Source organism: Equus asinus, chromosome 24, assembly GCF_041296235.1.
Source record: "Equus asinus isolate D_3611 breed Donkey chromosome 24, EquAss-T2T_v2, whole genome shotgun sequence".
NCBI classification, from domain to species: Eukaryota; Metazoa; Chordata; class Mammalia; order Perissodactyla; family Equidae; genus Equus; species Equus asinus.
In genome coordinates, this window is record NC_091813.1 from 65,468,096 (window position 1) to 65,485,938 (window position 17,843).

At 40.5% G+C, this 17,843-nt stretch overlaps 1 protein-coding gene across 25 annotated transcripts in view; it reads left to right on the forward strand.

The window, feature by feature from the left end:
* Nucleotides 1-17,843, forward strand: part of EYA4 (EYA transcriptional coactivator and phosphatase 4) — a 294,223-nt gene that overhangs the window by 253,584 nt on the left and 22,796 nt on the right. For all 25 annotated transcript variants that reach the window (XR_011497637.1, XM_014856121.3, XM_070496153.1 and 22 more), the window contains 2 exons: nucleotides 6,096-6,232; nucleotides 7,665-7,748. Coding sequence is in view for 24 of the 25 variants with exons in the window: in XM_014856121.3 (XP_014711607.1) it covers nucleotides 6,096-6,232; nucleotides 7,665-7,748 (221 nt within the window). In the remaining variant the exon portion in view is untranslated. The remainder of the gene's footprint in view (nucleotides 1-6,095; nucleotides 6,233-7,664; nucleotides 7,749-17,843) is intronic.

Genomic DNA, 17,843 nt, shown 5'->3' on the forward strand with positions numbered 1-17,843 from the left:
GGAAAAAGAGTCAGGTAGACGAGACCTCATCTTTGAGGCCCCTACATGTCAGTTTCTTTCCCCTTTTCTTCCTTTTAGATCGCCCTCCTGTGAGCACACAGACCCTTTCAGTTTCTGGTCCTTGTCCCCTTAAGGCTGCTGTTCAGGCTTTCGCACTAGCCTCAGCCTCTCTGAGCAGCTGTGCCCCGTGCAGGGACAGGACAAAGGGAAGGCAAGGAACCATGGGGGGCAAAATTTGAGGAGGCATTCACTCTCAGAACCCGACATTTTGCGCCCTGGGTACCTCCCTTGCCTTAAATCTCCTTCCATCCTAAACCCTATGTCCCAAATCTGTGCTGATCCTCTTTGAGTCAATTCTTGTATTTCTTTAAGAAGTTTATCTTAATTTAAAGAGTGAGTGATTTCAGAATCTGCTTAGCGGCAGGGGAGACACTTGAGGTGAGGAGATATTTGACATACTCCCCTCACACTGTGGACGGTCTTTCTCCATGGTAGAAAAAGGTAGGATGACAGTGTTCAAAGACAAAACCACAGACTATGTGATGGTCAAGACGTCAGAGGCAGAACGACAGACAGGAGCATCTCTACTCTAGTTACTAAAACAGAGCTGCCATGAATGAAAACCATTTGGTTTTCAAATATGGTAGATTCTGGGTAAAACTTTGAGTAAAAAGTTGATTTTGCTCTAATTTCAATATGATCACAAGAGTTTCTCTGTAGGAAAGACAAAATGGATACTTTCCATTCGGTTAAGGAATAATCAATATTCTGAATAGCTGTTTTATTTATATTAAAAATAGTAAATGCGGGCATGTGGATATTCTGAGTGTGTGACTTTGAATGTCACACATCCATATGTAACATTCTCATATTCATTATCAGAATGCTGTAATTTCTTCAGCCTTCCATTGGTTGCTAATACCAACAGTTTGACATAATTTTCAAATCTTATCAACTTTCTTTTGAGCTTAGAGAAGAAATTATTTCTACTTGTGACTGTATTCTTCTGTCTACCAAAATCATAATAATACACATGTCTGGATTTTTAAGGAAGTTTGTGACCTCAGACCCTCAGTCAAGGTGGTTTTAGGTTTGCTTTTGCCTCTTTAGAGTTGGCATGCATCCAAAAAGTAAACAAGTTGATAACTGTGGGAGTTTTCTTTATTATGGATGAAATCTGAGATATTTAGTTCAAGGGTATGAAAAGTATTTCCCATTGAACGGTTCTGCATTTTGGACTTAAAGCAGAGACCTAACAATTAAATCCACAGTTTTTCATAAATCATTCACTGTTGACTTCTCCCATTTTTAAAATGGAAACATACTTTATGGTCTATAAGAGACAGCTGGTTGTTCTGATTTAGAGATAAGCCTAATGAAAGTAAGTTGGATCTAAATATCTAAAACTTAGAAGGTACAGTTATTCATTACTGTACTGGTCAAAGGATGATTGTTCAGTCACCTATAGTGTTGGCCCAAGAAAAAGCCTAGGACAATTGGCAATGACTGATGTGATCTGGAAATTGCAAAGAGCATTCAGTTATTTACTTTACCTTGTTAGGTAGTTTGACAGTGTATTTAAAGAAACATTATCATGCTGATTAAGAATAGATATTTCAGTTTGTTATCTTTATAAAGATCTCCATTTGCCTTTAACATAAAGATTATCTTAGGTATATTATATTTTTGATTTGCATTCCCAAAGCTTGACAACTAATTAGCACATTAAGATTAGAGATGCTTTTGTAGCTCCTCCTTTTTAAATATTTTAAACATCTTTAGAATTAAATGTACGTAATTAGTAGTTTGTAGCAATATTATCCTTTACTCTGAGACCTTGGCAAACATTACAATACATGAGCTATTAAACTTTACACTTTACACGTGCTTCAGAAAAGTAAAGGATATATATAGTAACATCACTTCACTCTTTGAAAAGAAGCCAGTTTCTTGGGGAGACCTCAGTAGACTTTCCATAGCTTCATGGCATTGCACATAAGGACAGGAAGGAAAGCAAAGTGCTAATTCATTTAATTGAAGCTAACCAGAGGATATAGATAGAAAGGACTGAGCACGTTTAGCTTCCCTGCCAATTTGCATTTTCCCTACCTGCAGCATTAATGGACCCTAGGGCAATAACCTGAGTGGAATTTGGCAGAGGCACTGGAATTAACAGCTTTCTCCTTTAAAAAAAATAAAGATGTCAGCAAATGTTTAATGACCAAGTTGAGCTCAAGTTCCTGGTTTTACCCTTTATCAGAAGAAAGGATAGCACCTTCGGAAGGTGTGGAGGTCTGTCCAGGTCCACTTGGGTGGCTGGTGTAGTTGCCCAGATAGAGCACGTGCCCTTGTCAGGACCTGCACTTACACTGTAAAGTTCTTGCCATAAATTCCTTGGCCCTGACTCTCACAGAAATCATATAAAGTCTCTATAACTCTTTTGATCAGTAGAAGCAGATATAGGTTTGACCTTTTTGTAACCTGGAGAGTCTGTTGCTGTTAAGGGAGGAAGTATACCTGGTGGTTAAGGTGAGAGTTCTGGAATCATTCCAGCTGTTTCATCTTGCTAAGTTAATTAAGTCCCGCATATCTCCAGTTTTCCCATTATTAACAGAGGGTAATGAAGGACCAAATTCACTGGGTTGAAATGAGGTTTAAGTCAGATAGATATATATGTAAAGAATGTTTCACAATAAAGAGCTCTAACAATTCAATAAGAAGAAGGTAACCAATATTTAAAATGGGCAAAAGATTTAAGCAGTTACTTAATAAAAAGAAGATACCAAATGGGCAAGAAATATATGAAAAATGTTCTACATCATTGCTCATCAAGAAAATGCTAATTAAAACTACAGTGAGATGCCACCATACCCCCACAATAGCTAACATAAAAAAGCTGGCAATACCAAGCATTGGCAAGGATGTGGAGCAACCAGCTCATTGCTAGTAGGAGAATTAATACAACTACTTTGGAAAAAGGTGGTCAGCGTCTACTAAAGATGAACATATGCCTTTCCTCTGACTGCACAGCCCCACTGCTAGGTATATATAACCCAGAAGAATGGAGCTCAGGTCCACAGAGACACGAACAAGACTGTTTATAACAGCTTTATTCATAATTGCCTAAAACTATGTATAACCCAAATGTTCATCAACAGATTGGATAAATAAAGCATAGTGTACATTTATAATGAACTTCTAGCCACATTAAGGAAAAAGAGACAACTGCTCCAGGCTACAATATGGAGGAATCTCCCAGACATAATGAGCAGTGAATAAAGCCAAGCACATATTTTGATGAACTTTTTTGAAAAGAAGACAGTGCATGACATATACGAAGGGTTTAATAAATGTGGAGCTACTCTTCATAGTTTCCCAAAAGGCTGTGCCTTTACCACCAGAAGACTTCTGTCCATATTTTGTCCAAATTCTTAGAGCCCTTTTAAAATTTTTCAGTAACTTGGAAGGAATCAAGTCCTGCTTTTATTGAAACCCAGACACTTACTATGACCCATCTTTTCCCTTTCTCTTCTGCTCTTTTCACTCCCTTGCCGTGAATGCTGCTGGCTCCCAGTTCGTTTGAATAGCTCAGTTGTTCCTGCCAAACTCCTTCTTTATGGATCCAGTCAACAGTCAACCGCCTGTAACTGATCACAATGACTTTGGGATTTTGCAAGTTTTTGTCTCTTCAGCTCTTGCACTGTTACAAGAACAAAGATGCCTCTTATGATAATTGACACCTGAAAATTGATCTGTAATGAATAGAAAGGTTTTACGGAATGTCATCCAAAAAGTTTCATAAGCTTAATTAATGAGGGTTAATTTGAAGCAGCATTTTATTTGAAGGAGAACATTTGATTTGCAGGATGTTGTAACTTTAGGAAAATTCTATTAACATAACTAAAAATAGAAAAAATTTTGTGTGATTTTTTTTTAAGTTGGTGTTTGTTTAAATACCTAAAGTCTCATTAAATGCCTATACAAGTTAGCTGAAACATGATTTACTCTAAGATAGGGCATATTCAACCTTGTAACTAAAGACCTTTCATTATGCTGTCTGCTCTGACGCAGTCAATAGCAGAGACCCATGCAATGAACTGGACTAGAGATGTTTTAAGAGCAAATAATATTTGGAGCACAGATATATTTTTTTTGATGCTGTCTTGACATGCACTATGTCTCCTAAAGAAAATTTTATAACAATTAGAAATGATTAGAAGTCAGCTATGTAAAACTTACCGTTTATTTAGAACATCTCAGAAAAATATTGCCTCAGTGTTGTCTAGTTTGTTCATATTTGTTTATTTAGATTAATGACTGCTTGGCTGTCCTCATAATTATTTTTACTTTAATTTTATGATAAAGCATGGTAGCCATAACAGCTGTATGTTTAAAAATTGCATAACACATTTAATGTAGTTTGCTATGGGACTCTCCTAGAAATTTTGACTTTATACATATGATTTAAATCAAATTAAATATAAATTCAATTTATCTCAATAATTCAAAAGGGTAGTTGCTATTCCCCATGTTTAATATACAGTGAAACTGAGGTTCAGAGAGGGTGGGTGAAAGGCTTGAGGTTGTATGGTCAGTCTGACTCTTGGCCCCGGGAGGTTTTCTGCATCTCACTGTTGCCTTGGTTTATCTTAACACCCCTTCCCACAGATTTGCCACTGCTCAGAACTCCCTACCTCCTGAGATGCTCCGTCACTAGCTGTAGACATGTCAGACTTTCAGGCATCTGTGGACATGTGGAAGTCAGTTAGATCCAAAGTCTGAACCTGAGGATGTGGCGCAGGTGGAGGTGCAGACTCATGTATGGACTGTCGCGTAGAGGGTGATTAGCGTCTGAGAGCGCTAGAGTGCCCAGAGTAGAGTGAGGAGGACAAGGGTCAAAAGATGGGACTCTTAAATACCAGCATGGAAGGAACGGAAAGAGGAAAAGGAGTCCGTGTCTCCTGGACAGAGAATGACGGACAAGAGAGATTCTAGATCTAGGAGAGTGGGGGGTAATAATGCTGAGAAGTGCTGCTTCTGAGGGCGTGGTGTTTAAGAGGATCAAACACCACGCAGAGATCCAGGAAGCTAAGGACCGAGTCTGTTGCATTTGTCAATTAGGTGGTTACTGGAGACTGAGTAAGAGTGGTTTTATTAGTGTTTTGGTGAACTGAAGCTAGATTCTGACAAATCAGGTGTCAGAAAGTGGAGACAAATGTGCCGTCCAGTTCTGTAGCTGCTGGCCACATGTGGCCGTTAAGTACTTGTGATGTGGCCCGTGCAGATTGAGGTCTACTGTCAGTGATAATATATGTGGGATTTCAAAGACAATGTGCAAAAGAGGTTATGTAAAACATGTCATCGATAATTTTTTACATTATTATGTGCTGAAATGATAATATTTAGGATATATTGGGTCAATTAATATATATGAATAAAATTAATTTTACGTGTTTCTTTTTGCGTTTTTAAATGCAGCTTCTAGAAAATGTTAAATTATATACGCGGTCACATTTGCGGCCCACATTGTATTTCTATTGGACAGCATTGGTGTGGACTATTCTCTTAAGAAGTTTCATTTAAAAAGAGAAGATAGCAAGCAGATAGCTTGTAGATGGAAATGCAAGGCCAAACGGAAGGACTTATAAACCTGTCTTTGGGCCCCAGAAAAGGGAGAGGTTGAAGGAAAGACCAGAGAGAGTTGAAGGAGTGTGACTCCCTAAGATGTGAGGCTGGGGAAAAGCGTGGGAGCGCTGGGCTTTTCCCAGGGAAGACATCACATCCTCTGAACTCTGACGTGAGAGGGAGAAAACAGACCAAAATTTGGGTAATATGTAGATGGAGGTAGAGTCGGGAAGTTGAAGGCCGACGGAATATGAAAGGTTTATAGATCACATAGGTTGAAACTGGGAGGGATTTGTGTGACCTACAAAATTTTTGACTGAATTAGGATTTTGTGTATTTGGGATTGTAAATCTTTGTTGTCCTACGGAGCTTTCTGCTGTGTGAGGATGTGTTAAGATAGTTAACGATAAAGACTCATAGCTGATCTGCAAACGAAGTGCTGCTCTTGACACAAGGTGTGTTATTTCCAGGAGGGTTTGATACCCTGCAGAGCCCCTCCACACCCATCAAAGATCTCGACGAGAGAACCTGTAGGAGTTCTGGGTCAAAGTCCCGAGGAAGAGGCCGGAAAAACAACCCCTCCCCGCCCCCCGACAGTGACCTGGAGGTGCGCTGACTCACCCTTAGAGATGGAATAGGATGTGTGATTTTGTTGAATGATATACTCTATACCTTACAGTTCCGTAAACTTTCAAGCTTAAAAATAAAAGAAGTGTCATGAATTGAGTGGACCTGCCTTTGGTAGGTGTTTCACAGCTCTGAGATGGGAGGTTTCATCCATTGTAATGGCAAAATTAAAACCAATGACCACTTAAAGATGAGATTGCTTTACAAATTCTAGGCCTGAGATAGCTACATCTTTTGATCCAAATTAGTACAAACAGTAATTTTAAAAATAAAGCCATTGCTCAGGGGATAATTTTCTGAGAAACACTCTATTTGGTAGAACTAAGGTAATGAAAGATGTTTATATGGGTCAATAAATTTAAAAAGGTAAAATTAATCTGTGTGGGAAACAAAAGTTGTCTTCTGAAGATAGGAAAAATTCCAATCACTTGATACCTATGTTAAAATTTTTATATCTGTAAAAACGTCCATGTATCATTTTTCCAGTTGAGGGCTCTATTTTGATATATCCATGCTAAGCAGATTGATTTTTATTATAAAACAGCAGGAGAAACTATTCTTAACCATACTATATTACTTCTTACACAACTGCATACGTCAGTTAAGCAAAAAATCAAATTTCCTGATTTGGTCATCGTGCCTCTTCATGAGAGATCATTTCCTTTACCTGAACAATTGCAGCATATTCAAATGCCTTCACGACCCCAGCAGGTGGTATAAATGAGGGCACTGGGCTGGGAGCCAGCAGACTGGGGAGCTGGGAGCACTGGCCCATCGAAAGGGGCCTGCCCGTCACTGCGTGTGGAATGTCAGCCAGCAGGGCCACAACCTCCAGGTTCTCTGCTGCGGTCAGAACCCTGAAGGTTGTGTGAAATCTCCTAATCCTGAAATGTTGATTGATAATTTGAAATCTTTCAAAACACTATGCAGACCAGACACCCCATCTGATGGCCTAATCTGACCCAAGGGTCCATGCTTTAAAATTTCTATTTAGATATTACTCATTGATTCTTTTAGATATTTTTAAATTAAATTTTAATTTTTTGCATGAATTGCAAAGTTTCATGAATCCAGGAAGCATAGAACTTTAAAATAGAGTTCCAAGCACACTTCCAACATAAAGTCCAAGTGTGTCTTTTTGGATATTAACTGCAAGTAAACATTCCAGTGAATTCGTGCAAATTAAGACATCTGATTTTTAAGCTTATTGTTACTTGTATCACTCTTGTTCCTCAGCTTTTACAGGTGTTAGATCTGGCAAATTTGGAAAAAATTAATGGAATAGCATAGTTTTTTTTTATAAAATGGTATCAAGATTATATCCAACAACAAAGTGAGAAGTTTTCTGCTTGTAGAGAGGGTTCTGTGTCCTTCGAGCTCAGTAACGCTTTGTTTTGTATCTTTTTCTTCAGCGCGTGTTTGTCTGGGACTTAGATGAAACCATCATTGTTTTTCACTCACTGCTCACAGGGTCCTATGCCCAGAAATATGGCAAGGTAAGGACCCAAGAAATTTTACCCCAAGACACCTGGTGAGAATTTATTTTGTTCAAAAATCAAGAGCTGTTTAAAAATATATGTGAGTGTTTTTATCACAATCTGTCAAATCTGCTCTTAATTCCTTATTTCCAGTGGCACATTGCTCTTTAATGTGAACTGGCAAATTTTACGAAACTAATTAGACATTGGATTTTAGTTTCTTCATAATGACTGTGAGTTTTGTACATCAAAACCAACCTTATACTCTGACATACTTATTTTAGAAAATTTTTTCTGTAAATTGAAATGGACGTTAAACATAAAATCATGTATTATCCTCTAAAAGGGGAACTGTAAGAAATTGTTTGAATCAATTTGTTGCACCAAATGTTGCTGTCAAATGCCATTTGAAATAAGGAAGTAATCTTTAGTTTGAGAGATCCTTTGGAGTTGTGAATCAAAGTATTTTTGGTAACTTTGAGGAAGCATGTGAACAGCGACTGGAGATAACACCTCCCCACACACAAATCCACAGACAGAAGTCTCAGTACTTCTCTTCCTTTCTCTCTTGCTGGTGTTGTTTTCCTGGTTAGCCAGCTGCTTGCAGCAGTGCTGTAACAGCTGTACGAGTGCTGTTTCAGACTGGTGTCACTGCAACAGGCTTTTCAGCTGGAGACACTGTTACTGAGGCCATTACTGTTTGTGTCCGTAACTCTACAGGACTCATAATCTAGCCAGTCAATTCAGAACCTGTTGGCCTGACTTTAGTTACTGTATCTAACTTTGGTTCCTTTACATATCACACTTACAGAAGTGTCTCCCTCTGTCTTGATAGTGTCACATTATTTAATAGGGTCTTATGTCAGTTCAACATGCAGTTTTCAGCAACTTTGTTAAGCTTTGTCTTCTAGACTACTAAGGATGAATCGCACTCAAGTCCTTCCTCCTAAATTGCAGCCTTGGTGAATCTGCATTGCATTTGGTTATTAGTATAGGTAATGAATATTGCTAAACAAATGTGAAAGGGAACAGTTTTTTAATGACCTTTTAGGAGGAGGATAGCCCCTTTATCACATCATCATCACCTAAAACAGTGGTCTGCAAGGCAGGATGTATATATAAGTGGCAGATATACACGAGATGCTTCACTGAAATAAGGAAAGAAAATATTCGTACATGCACTTACTTGTATCTTACCATTTCTATTGTCTGTTTCATAGTGCATGTACTTTATAAATACATGCATATGATTGTAATTTAAAGAATATGTACATAATTTATAAGTAAATTACCTACACATATATTTGGAATGTACACCCAAAATTCTATTGCTGATAGAGTATACAGTCTAAAAAGTTTCCAGGCAATAATCTAAAGCATTTCTGCTGGAATAATTTTGGCTTGTGAGGAATGCACAGTAAATCCTGTTGAACTGATTGCAATATTTTTGTGCAGCTAAGTTTCATATTAGGTAAATGTTTAAAATAAACAATCTAACTTGAGTACATGAATCCAAATAAATTTCTCTTCAAAATAGTCACCATTAGAGGCTATACCTAACTATCGGTGTTGCTTCCATTGCGCCAAATCAGCGGGAGTACTCATCTTTTAGAATTACCTTTAGATTTTTAAAATATTTCCTGACTTCAAACCTTCATCCTCTTGTGGTAATTTTGATCTTTAGAAATGGTAAGATCATTTGAACCCAAGGTTATGAATAAGGAACATGGTAAAAATATCATTATATATATTTTTATATATATATAGTTTTTTTTTTCTTTTCTTTTTTTTTGTCAAAAGTGCCATAGGGTTGCTCCCATCCCAGAACTGAGAATGGACTTCCACTGGGATTAGAAGGGGTGCCAATAAGGAGGCAAGGAGGGGTGGTGAACCATAAAAAAAATTGAGTAATGAAGCTGCTTTTCCTGAGTGACTCATGAACTGACTCTAAGAGTTTATACAAAGTTCTCACACTTCCTTCAGCAGTGGTGCATCGCTGAAATAAACCTGTCCCCTCCCCAATGGCCACCTGGACATGCAGCTCTCATTTCGACAAACAAGTTCCATTATTTTAAAGTGTTGTCAAAAAGTTTTGTGCAGACACAAAACAGAGGCATTCTTTATGCTTACACAAGCTTAAAACAGCAGAGCTTACCGAAGGGGTGGGGCCAAGTGAGGGGAGGAAGGGAACTAATGTTGATTTAATGCCCAGGATGTGCCAAATATTAGGGGACACAACAGTTTTAAGAGGTGGGTTGTTCTCCCCAGTCTGTAGACGAGGAAACATACTGGGAGAGGAAATAAAACGTGGCAGCACAGCCCGTCAGTGGCGGCCCACTGCCCGTGTCAATTTGACCCCAAAGCCCGTGTCATGTCTGCTATAGCACTTGCACGGCATAGGCAATTAATCTACATGAATTCAACATATAAGTGACATTTCCTAAAAAGCTTAAGGACAGTTAGTGAGGTACTGTGTGGGCAGTTGTGTGAGTTCTCTTTTAAGTTGGAATTATTCTAATTGTCTTCTCTCAGACGATTGGGATGTTTTCGTTTCACACCAATAGGGGTGGAAGGGAAGGACAAGAGCCTTTGAGTCAGTCGACCGACCGAACTTTGAAAAGCCAGTGCTGACACTTACAGCTTTCTGACCTCGGGCAAGTTACTGAATCCCTCAGTCTCAATTTCTGTAAAATGGGAATACTACTATCCATAGTGAATGAGAGTTAAGGAAATAACACATTTAAAGGGGTTAGAGAACTCTTGGTGTGAGTTAACACTCAAAAAAATTACAGCTGTTATTAGTCACTTTCATAAATGTTATCCCATATAATTCTCATAATTACTCTGCTGTAACTTCTTGCAACCCAGGTTCTGTGCATGAGGAAGCCAGGGTTATGAGGGTTTAGGTAACCTGATCGAGGTCACAAAAGGATCAGTGCTGGTACATACACTGGAAGCCAGGTTAGTCTCATAACAAGTCCTTTTTGTTTATACCAGTCTGTGCTACTGGAAGGAGGTCTATCGGAATTGACTGTGTTGAATAAGGTTTTTACTGAGGGCTTACTCAATTTTACTCAAATTTCTTAATTTAAGAAAATTAAAGTGGACAGGTTTTTAGTTCATCTTTTTTCTCATCAAATTGAAAATACCATCATTGAATTCCATGAAAAGCAACTTAGATTACCGTATTTATTGAATTGTTATTTACACTTTTCTAAAAGTAATTTGATCATTAACATTTTTCTTAATGTCAGTAAGGAGATTGGCATTGCCTTTTAGCGAGTAAGATGTTAATATCTTGGCCTGTTAAGAAGCAGCTCAGTAGGGAATGCTGTATGAGGCCCACCTTGTGAAGCTGGGGATCCCATGCAGCTCAGGGGTCGTTCAGAGAGCCCAGAGAGGGCATTGGGTAGCTTCAACTCACCACAAACTGTAAATGAAAGTGGTGAACTAGAGCTCTGCAGACAGACTGTGTTCCTCTGACAAATCTTTACTTAACACAGGCGGACGTGCTTCCTGCTCTCAAGGAGCTTACAAGCAAACAGTCATTTCAGATAGTGATAACTACTGGGAAGACAGTCAAACTAGGGCATATGGAGAGCGACGGGGGGTGTGACTGTGGAGTGATGTTGACACTGAGACCTGAATTACAAGAAGGCTGGCTGTGTGGATTAGGGGAGGGGGAGGGAAGGAACGAGCTTCCAGGCAGAGGACACAGAGAAGCCCTGAGGCAGGAACAGTCTTCCAGTGTTCCAGGAATATAAAGAAGTCTAGTGTGGCTGGAAGGTTGTAAAAGAGGGAGAGAATAATACAGGGTGAGAACAGAGAAGTAGGTGGGGGGCTGGATTGGGGAGGGTATCTAAGGCAAGGCAGCTGGAGTTTATTCTAGGTGCAGTGGAAGCTGTTGGAGGGCTTTAGGCTGCGTTGGGATGTGATGGTTTATAATTGGCTGCTATGTGGAGAATGGGTTCTGGCGGAACAAGAGTGCTCACAGTAGACCATTTAGGAGGCTGCTGTGCAGGAAGTAAGACGTGGTGGTGGCTTAGACTGGAACAGTCCTTCTAGAACTTTAGCGTGAGTCTCAATAACCTTTGGGGCCTCTTAAACACAGATGGCTGGGTCCCACCCCTGAGTTTCTGATTCTACAAGTCTGGGGCTGGGCTGGGGATTTTGCCTTTGGAATAAATTCCCAGATAAACCTTATGGACCATGCTTTGAGAACCACCAGATTCAAGCTTTTCTCAAATTTTTTTTCTTGGGAAAACTAGTTCTGGGACATGTTAATTGATAGTCTTCTTGGAAAGGCCCACGATTGAATAAAGTTGGGTAATACTGGCATTTTATGGCCATTCAGCACATATTATCATATTAAAGTTCGCAAGAGATTTTATAGTTAAGGATCCTCTGTCACCATGTTTCATTCCTCAGTGCCCAAGTGTCTTCAATAGTGACCTTGAGGACTGACTGAAATGAGGTCATTCTGGTGATTAGTTGACGATTCAGAAGGACTTTGCACTGCTAATAGGAAAAATGGCCAGAGCCAATATTTCTAGGGGGAAAAAAAAAAACCTTTATATTACTTAAAGGTTGTCTAAGCTTGAAATTGTTAATGTCTTCGGTCCTTTTCGTTTCTTGATCAGTGTTGTTTCCACAACGTGCATTTTTAGAGCATAATATTTTTTTATAACATAGTGATTTTTCATTTCTTTTAGCCAGCGGATCCTTTCTGCGCATAGTGTCACACTGAACATCTTTATATAAAGCATATGAGGGCAGAGCTGCTCTAGGTAGAGCGTAAACATTGGGGGACTGGAGGTATCCCATGGCCCTCAGGTAGACACTCACCTCCCCCGCTGCTCTCAGTCACCCCAAAGGGCTTCCTGAGTCCTGGGGGTTGCTCAGAACGCAGTCTGCAGGCGGTAATCCAGCTGAAGGAGCACTGAGCTACAATTTAGAGGGAGGTCATGGGCCTGACTGTGCCTCTGAGCCTGTTTCCTCGTCTGAAAGTGGTTATAATCCATTTCCTTCCAGAGTTACTGGATGGATTAAATGACATCATGCAAATATAGAAAAGTAGCACCTGGCTTTGAAAACGATCATCCACGTCCCAGGCCAGACAGACTTCGGTAAAAATACACGTTATTTCCCCTCAATGAGAAAGGACTAAAGGCAGAAATTTTCAGGCATACAGAAGGTCAGTGTCTGCAGGAAGTCGTACCTCAGTGGCCTGAAATATAGTGAGCTGGGAGCTGGAAATATAAATGTCAGAGATGTAAATCAGGTCCTGACAGGACCACACGTGCCTACCTACCTACCTGCCTACCTACTTGTCTCTCTTTCTCCCCACCCCCCAGAAAGTAATAATAATACTAAGTACCATTTTGGAGCTCTGGGTGTGTGCCTGGCGATTTGCTGAGTGTCCTGTTCAATGCATTATCGCCTTTGCTTTCACCACGGCCCTATGTGATTGCTACCTTGTCACATAGCTTGGAAGTGGCATAGCCAACCAGAACCCACATCCCTTGACATGCTGTTACTCTCTACACTCATTTGGTCTCATCTTTTTTCCCCATCAGCTATAAAAATAAAATACATGGAACATAATAATTTAGGAATGCCATTGTACTCATAAATTGCCCTGTATAATGAACTTTTGTGTTTTAATTTTTAAAAATTGGAAAATCCTACTTCTATTTATATATAAGTAATATTGTGAATTTTCCAAGGGTCTTCGTAGTATATTATCACTTTTTGACTCTGTTCAGTTGTTAACACAACATGCTCTCTTTCCAGGCAGAACGATTCCTGGATACGTACCGTGATGGCAAATGAGGGATGTCGATATTTGGGTTCTGCTGTGTTTGAGTCGGTATTTGAGCCTGTGAAGCTAATGATGGGCTTTGCAGCTGAGCACCAGTTGGCACGTACAGTTTTCAGCACTGCAAAACTCTAAAATAGGAGTTTGTAAATTTGGCAGGACACAGACCAGGAATCATCCATCATTTGTTTTAGAGTTTGTGAAGATTATTCCTATTCCCTGATTAATTGTATATATTATTTTACCTGATAGGTTGCAGTAATTCCTCTTTTTTGGAAGGAGGGGTGAAGGAAAGTAGATGGATTGTGCCTTAGGGATTTGCTTTATTTTGGAGCATTAATGTGTCATGTGTTATGAAGCTGTAATTCTCTAAAGTTATTCCACAGTGAAGATGCAAAGGAAATAGTCCAAGGCAGGGAAAAGACTGAAGGGAAAGTGAACAGTTGTCTTGTATGGTGAGACTGAAATTCAAGCTCCCAAAACTACTCTCTCACTGGAGATAACAGCTTATGTAAGAGCAGCGCTGGGGACATGCTGTGGTCATCAGGATGAATCAGTTAGTTACTTTCATAGTAAACAATCAACATACACTTACCTGGAAAGACTTCTGAAACAGCACCAGCTAGATCTTAAATTTGAAGACAGTCGTGAAGATAAGTACTGCCTTTTGTGCCACTAAGGAAAAGCAACATGAGTTAAGAGAAAGTGATTAGAATTAATCAAGTGTTGGAACCATGGATTGGAGGCCACCCTTATGGCAGCGTTAACACCATGCAGGTTACCTGCCTTCTGGGCACAATGGTAGAGCATTCTGGCTTTGGAGGGAGAACAGACTTGAGTTCAAATTCTTGCTCCACCTTCTGCTATGCATGTGACTTTGGGTGGTGTAGTCTTTGTGAGCCTCAGTTACCTTCTATATAAAATGGGGAGGATAATAAAATTGATAATGTGATTAGGAGGGTTAAACGAGTTAACGCATTCAACTCAGCACATTGCCTACTATAGAGTGAACGTTGCATAAATGTAACCTATTTTCTTTGGTTTTGAGGAAATCTGAATGTTGGGAAACTGAATTTGGGAGAAAGTAGGTGTTTTCTAAAGGAATTTAGATCTATTTGTGACTTGTTTTATCTCATAATGTGAGATGCTCCCTCAATGCTATAGAGAAGTTGAGGGGGACTAGAGACTGGTTGTGGTACATATAAAGGGAATGAACATAGAATGCACAAGTGTGTTTCACAGCTGCTCATGGTGCGTGTGTTTGTGTGCACGTGTGTACATGAATCGTATGTACATAAATACAGTACATAGATATGTAAAGGTAAAGCCAAATCAAAGACAGTGACATTTCTCAAACTCTCTCTTAGGGAGTGTTACCTACTCACTCTGCTCTTGGAGCTCTGTCCTACTCTTTTGTTGAGTATGTGTTTATTTTAGAGAAATTGTTTCCTTCTATTGGATTAAATGGCTCTGGGTGATATCATAAATAGCCAAATTTTTACTGTCTTTTATTTAACCTTTACCATGTTCTTGCTGGAAGTGTGTTCAACAAGGGGAAAGATCTTGAAGGGGCGTCACATTTATCAGCTTAAAGATAAGTGGTAGTTTCTTAAAAACACACACTTGTAGAGGAGCCTTCTCTAATTCCTCTGGTCTCAGTCCCAGTTTATGATCTCAGCCTGGGGTCGTTCGGTATCACGTCTTGGGGAGGTGGGGGAGGGAAGATTAGATGACTGCTAACTTCCCTTACCTTTCCTTAAATCATCAGCAGCTCTCCTTTTTCTAAATCAGTGTCTCACCTGTCTTTCCTACAGCCTTCCTCTGGCGTACCGCTCACCTTTGTCCCTGAGTCCGGAGGCTGCCTCTTGGGGTGTGTTCATTTGCCATCTCTGCCGTCTCCCTCCTCCCTCAGTCCTCTGCTTTCTAGCTCGTCCTCCATGGTCATTCTCACCAACTCGGCTTTTTCCTTTCCATCCCGTTGCCATGCTATACTTTTGTACAGTATAAAAATAATACTATACTATTCTTTATATTTAAAAGTTCTTATGACATATGATGGGCTAGAAGGGCTAAAAATAGTAAAAATTAAGCAAGCCTCATCAATCGAAAATCTCCACCATAGCAGTAATTCAGATGGCAGCTGTAGCTATGGCACACCACCACTGCTGTCATTCCCCTTGAAGTACACTTATTCCGTTGTTAGTTTAGTAAATTTGGGTGAGCTTTGGTAATTGGATTCTCTTCCCATTGAAATAGCAGAAGCTGGTAGTGATAGGCAAGTTGTGTGACGTCCCCTTCACGGCTTCTGCTTACTTAGTGTCGACTACTCTTCAACTGCAAATATCTTGCTTACATTGAACACTTGGAGTTTGAACAAATCTTTTTAATCTAGAGCAAAAATTAGCTAGTGTTTCCCTATTCCTGGTTCCCCAGGAGGCCGATGACCACGTGACTCAGAGCAGCACGGGGCACTTGGTCCCTGCGGTAGGTCCACAGGTGACCTTTGTGGAGGTGAAGGTGAGGCAGTGCACTCTTACTCAGAACCTTAAGCTCCTTCTAGGGAAGCCTAGTTTCCCAGAATTTATACTGAGCTCCCTGTCCACTCAGTGCTCAGACTGACTCAAGTCCTTTGGAAGCAGCCAGAGGCTGGTCTTCTTTACTGTCCCGGATCTTATGAGAGCACTTAGACCAGTGTGGTTCCATTGTTAGCATGCATCTGAATCACCTGGTGGTCTTGTTAACCCACAGGTTCTGCTTCAGTAGATCTGGGGTAGGGTCTGTGAGTCTGCCTTTCTAACAAGCTCCCAGGTGATTCCCATGCTGTTCCTCTGTGAACCACACTTTGAGTAGCAAGATCTTAATCTGCCGATCCTCAATCTCGTTTGTACATTGGACTCAGGAGAACTTTGAAATCACTGATGCATGGGTCCCACCTCAGAGAATCTGATTTCACCAGTGTGGGGTGTGGCCTGGGCAGCAGGGTTTTTAAAAGCTCCCAAGGAGTTTCTCACGTGTGGTCGAGTTTAAGAGCCCCTACCTTAGACGTCACCATCCCAGCCCTGGGTATCATTGTAGACCCACTTTTGGATAAAGCCTCTTTGTCCTTATCCCTCTTGTTCTCTCTCAGACTCACCTTGCAAAAACCCACCCGACTCCCCAGCTGTACCTAACAGCCGCGTGTGGCCACAGATCTCAAGTGGGTCCTACCCCTCCTGGGTTGACTATTTCATGCCTTCTCTCCCCTGAGATCCCCCTCACAATTCTGCACAAAACTTCTCATCCATCACAAAAATAAAAGAGGAAGAAAACTGAAAGGATTATTTCCTCTTCACACCGTAACCATATGCTCTGCCTCCCTTTGCATCTCCACTCCTGTCCTGGCTCCAGACCATCTTACTTATCGCAGGAATCTTCTCCTGAAATGACCTCTCTCTCCTGGGGCACTCTGATCACACTTGTTCTGTATACACCAGATTCATTCTTGCCTCTGCGTGTGTTCCCTACACCTGTGTGCATGCATGGCCAGTCCCCTCAACGATCACCTCCTGAGAAATGCCTTTTGCGCGCTTTCCTTAAATGAGGCGTCACTACCCATCCCCATAGCCTCTGCATCTGCTGACTCTGATTTTTCCACCACTTGAAATACTATGTATATAGTTACTTGGTTTTTTTGTCCATTTATGTATCACATAGCTCATGCAGTAATAATATCAACCCCACCAGGGCCATAACTTTGCTTATTTGATTCTCTGCTCTCTGCCCAGGATTTGAACATGTCCGACACATAGTAGACAGTCAGTGTGTGCTAAATAAATGAATGTTCCTGAAACCATTCTCTAGTTCCCCTTGAGAATTCTTGAGCCCACTGCCTGTCCATCATAGACAACATCTCAATTGTAAAATTTCCCTTCTGATCCATGACTGAATTTCATTTCACCTCTCGTCGCTGACTCAAGGAGCTCATGTGTTCTAACAAAACATGCACTATTTCCACCCTGGTTCCTGGAGCTAGTTTGTCTTCCTTCTCCTGTAACGAACTTGCACATCTTCTGCCTCTGTGTTTACAGGTCTACAAATGGGCTTCGGGTCCCAAAGGACTAACTGTTCCAAGAGCTTGAGTTCTAAAAAACAGAGTCCCCCATTTCTTTAAAAATGCATAATTGCTGCCCCTCCTGAGATATTTTTACATTGTGTCCCTGGAGGAGGGATCCAGCTGATGGCCCAGTGCAGGGCAGAGGCCCATCGACAGACAGTCTGGCTCCAGTTTATGCCCTGTGCTAACACGGCTAATAGGC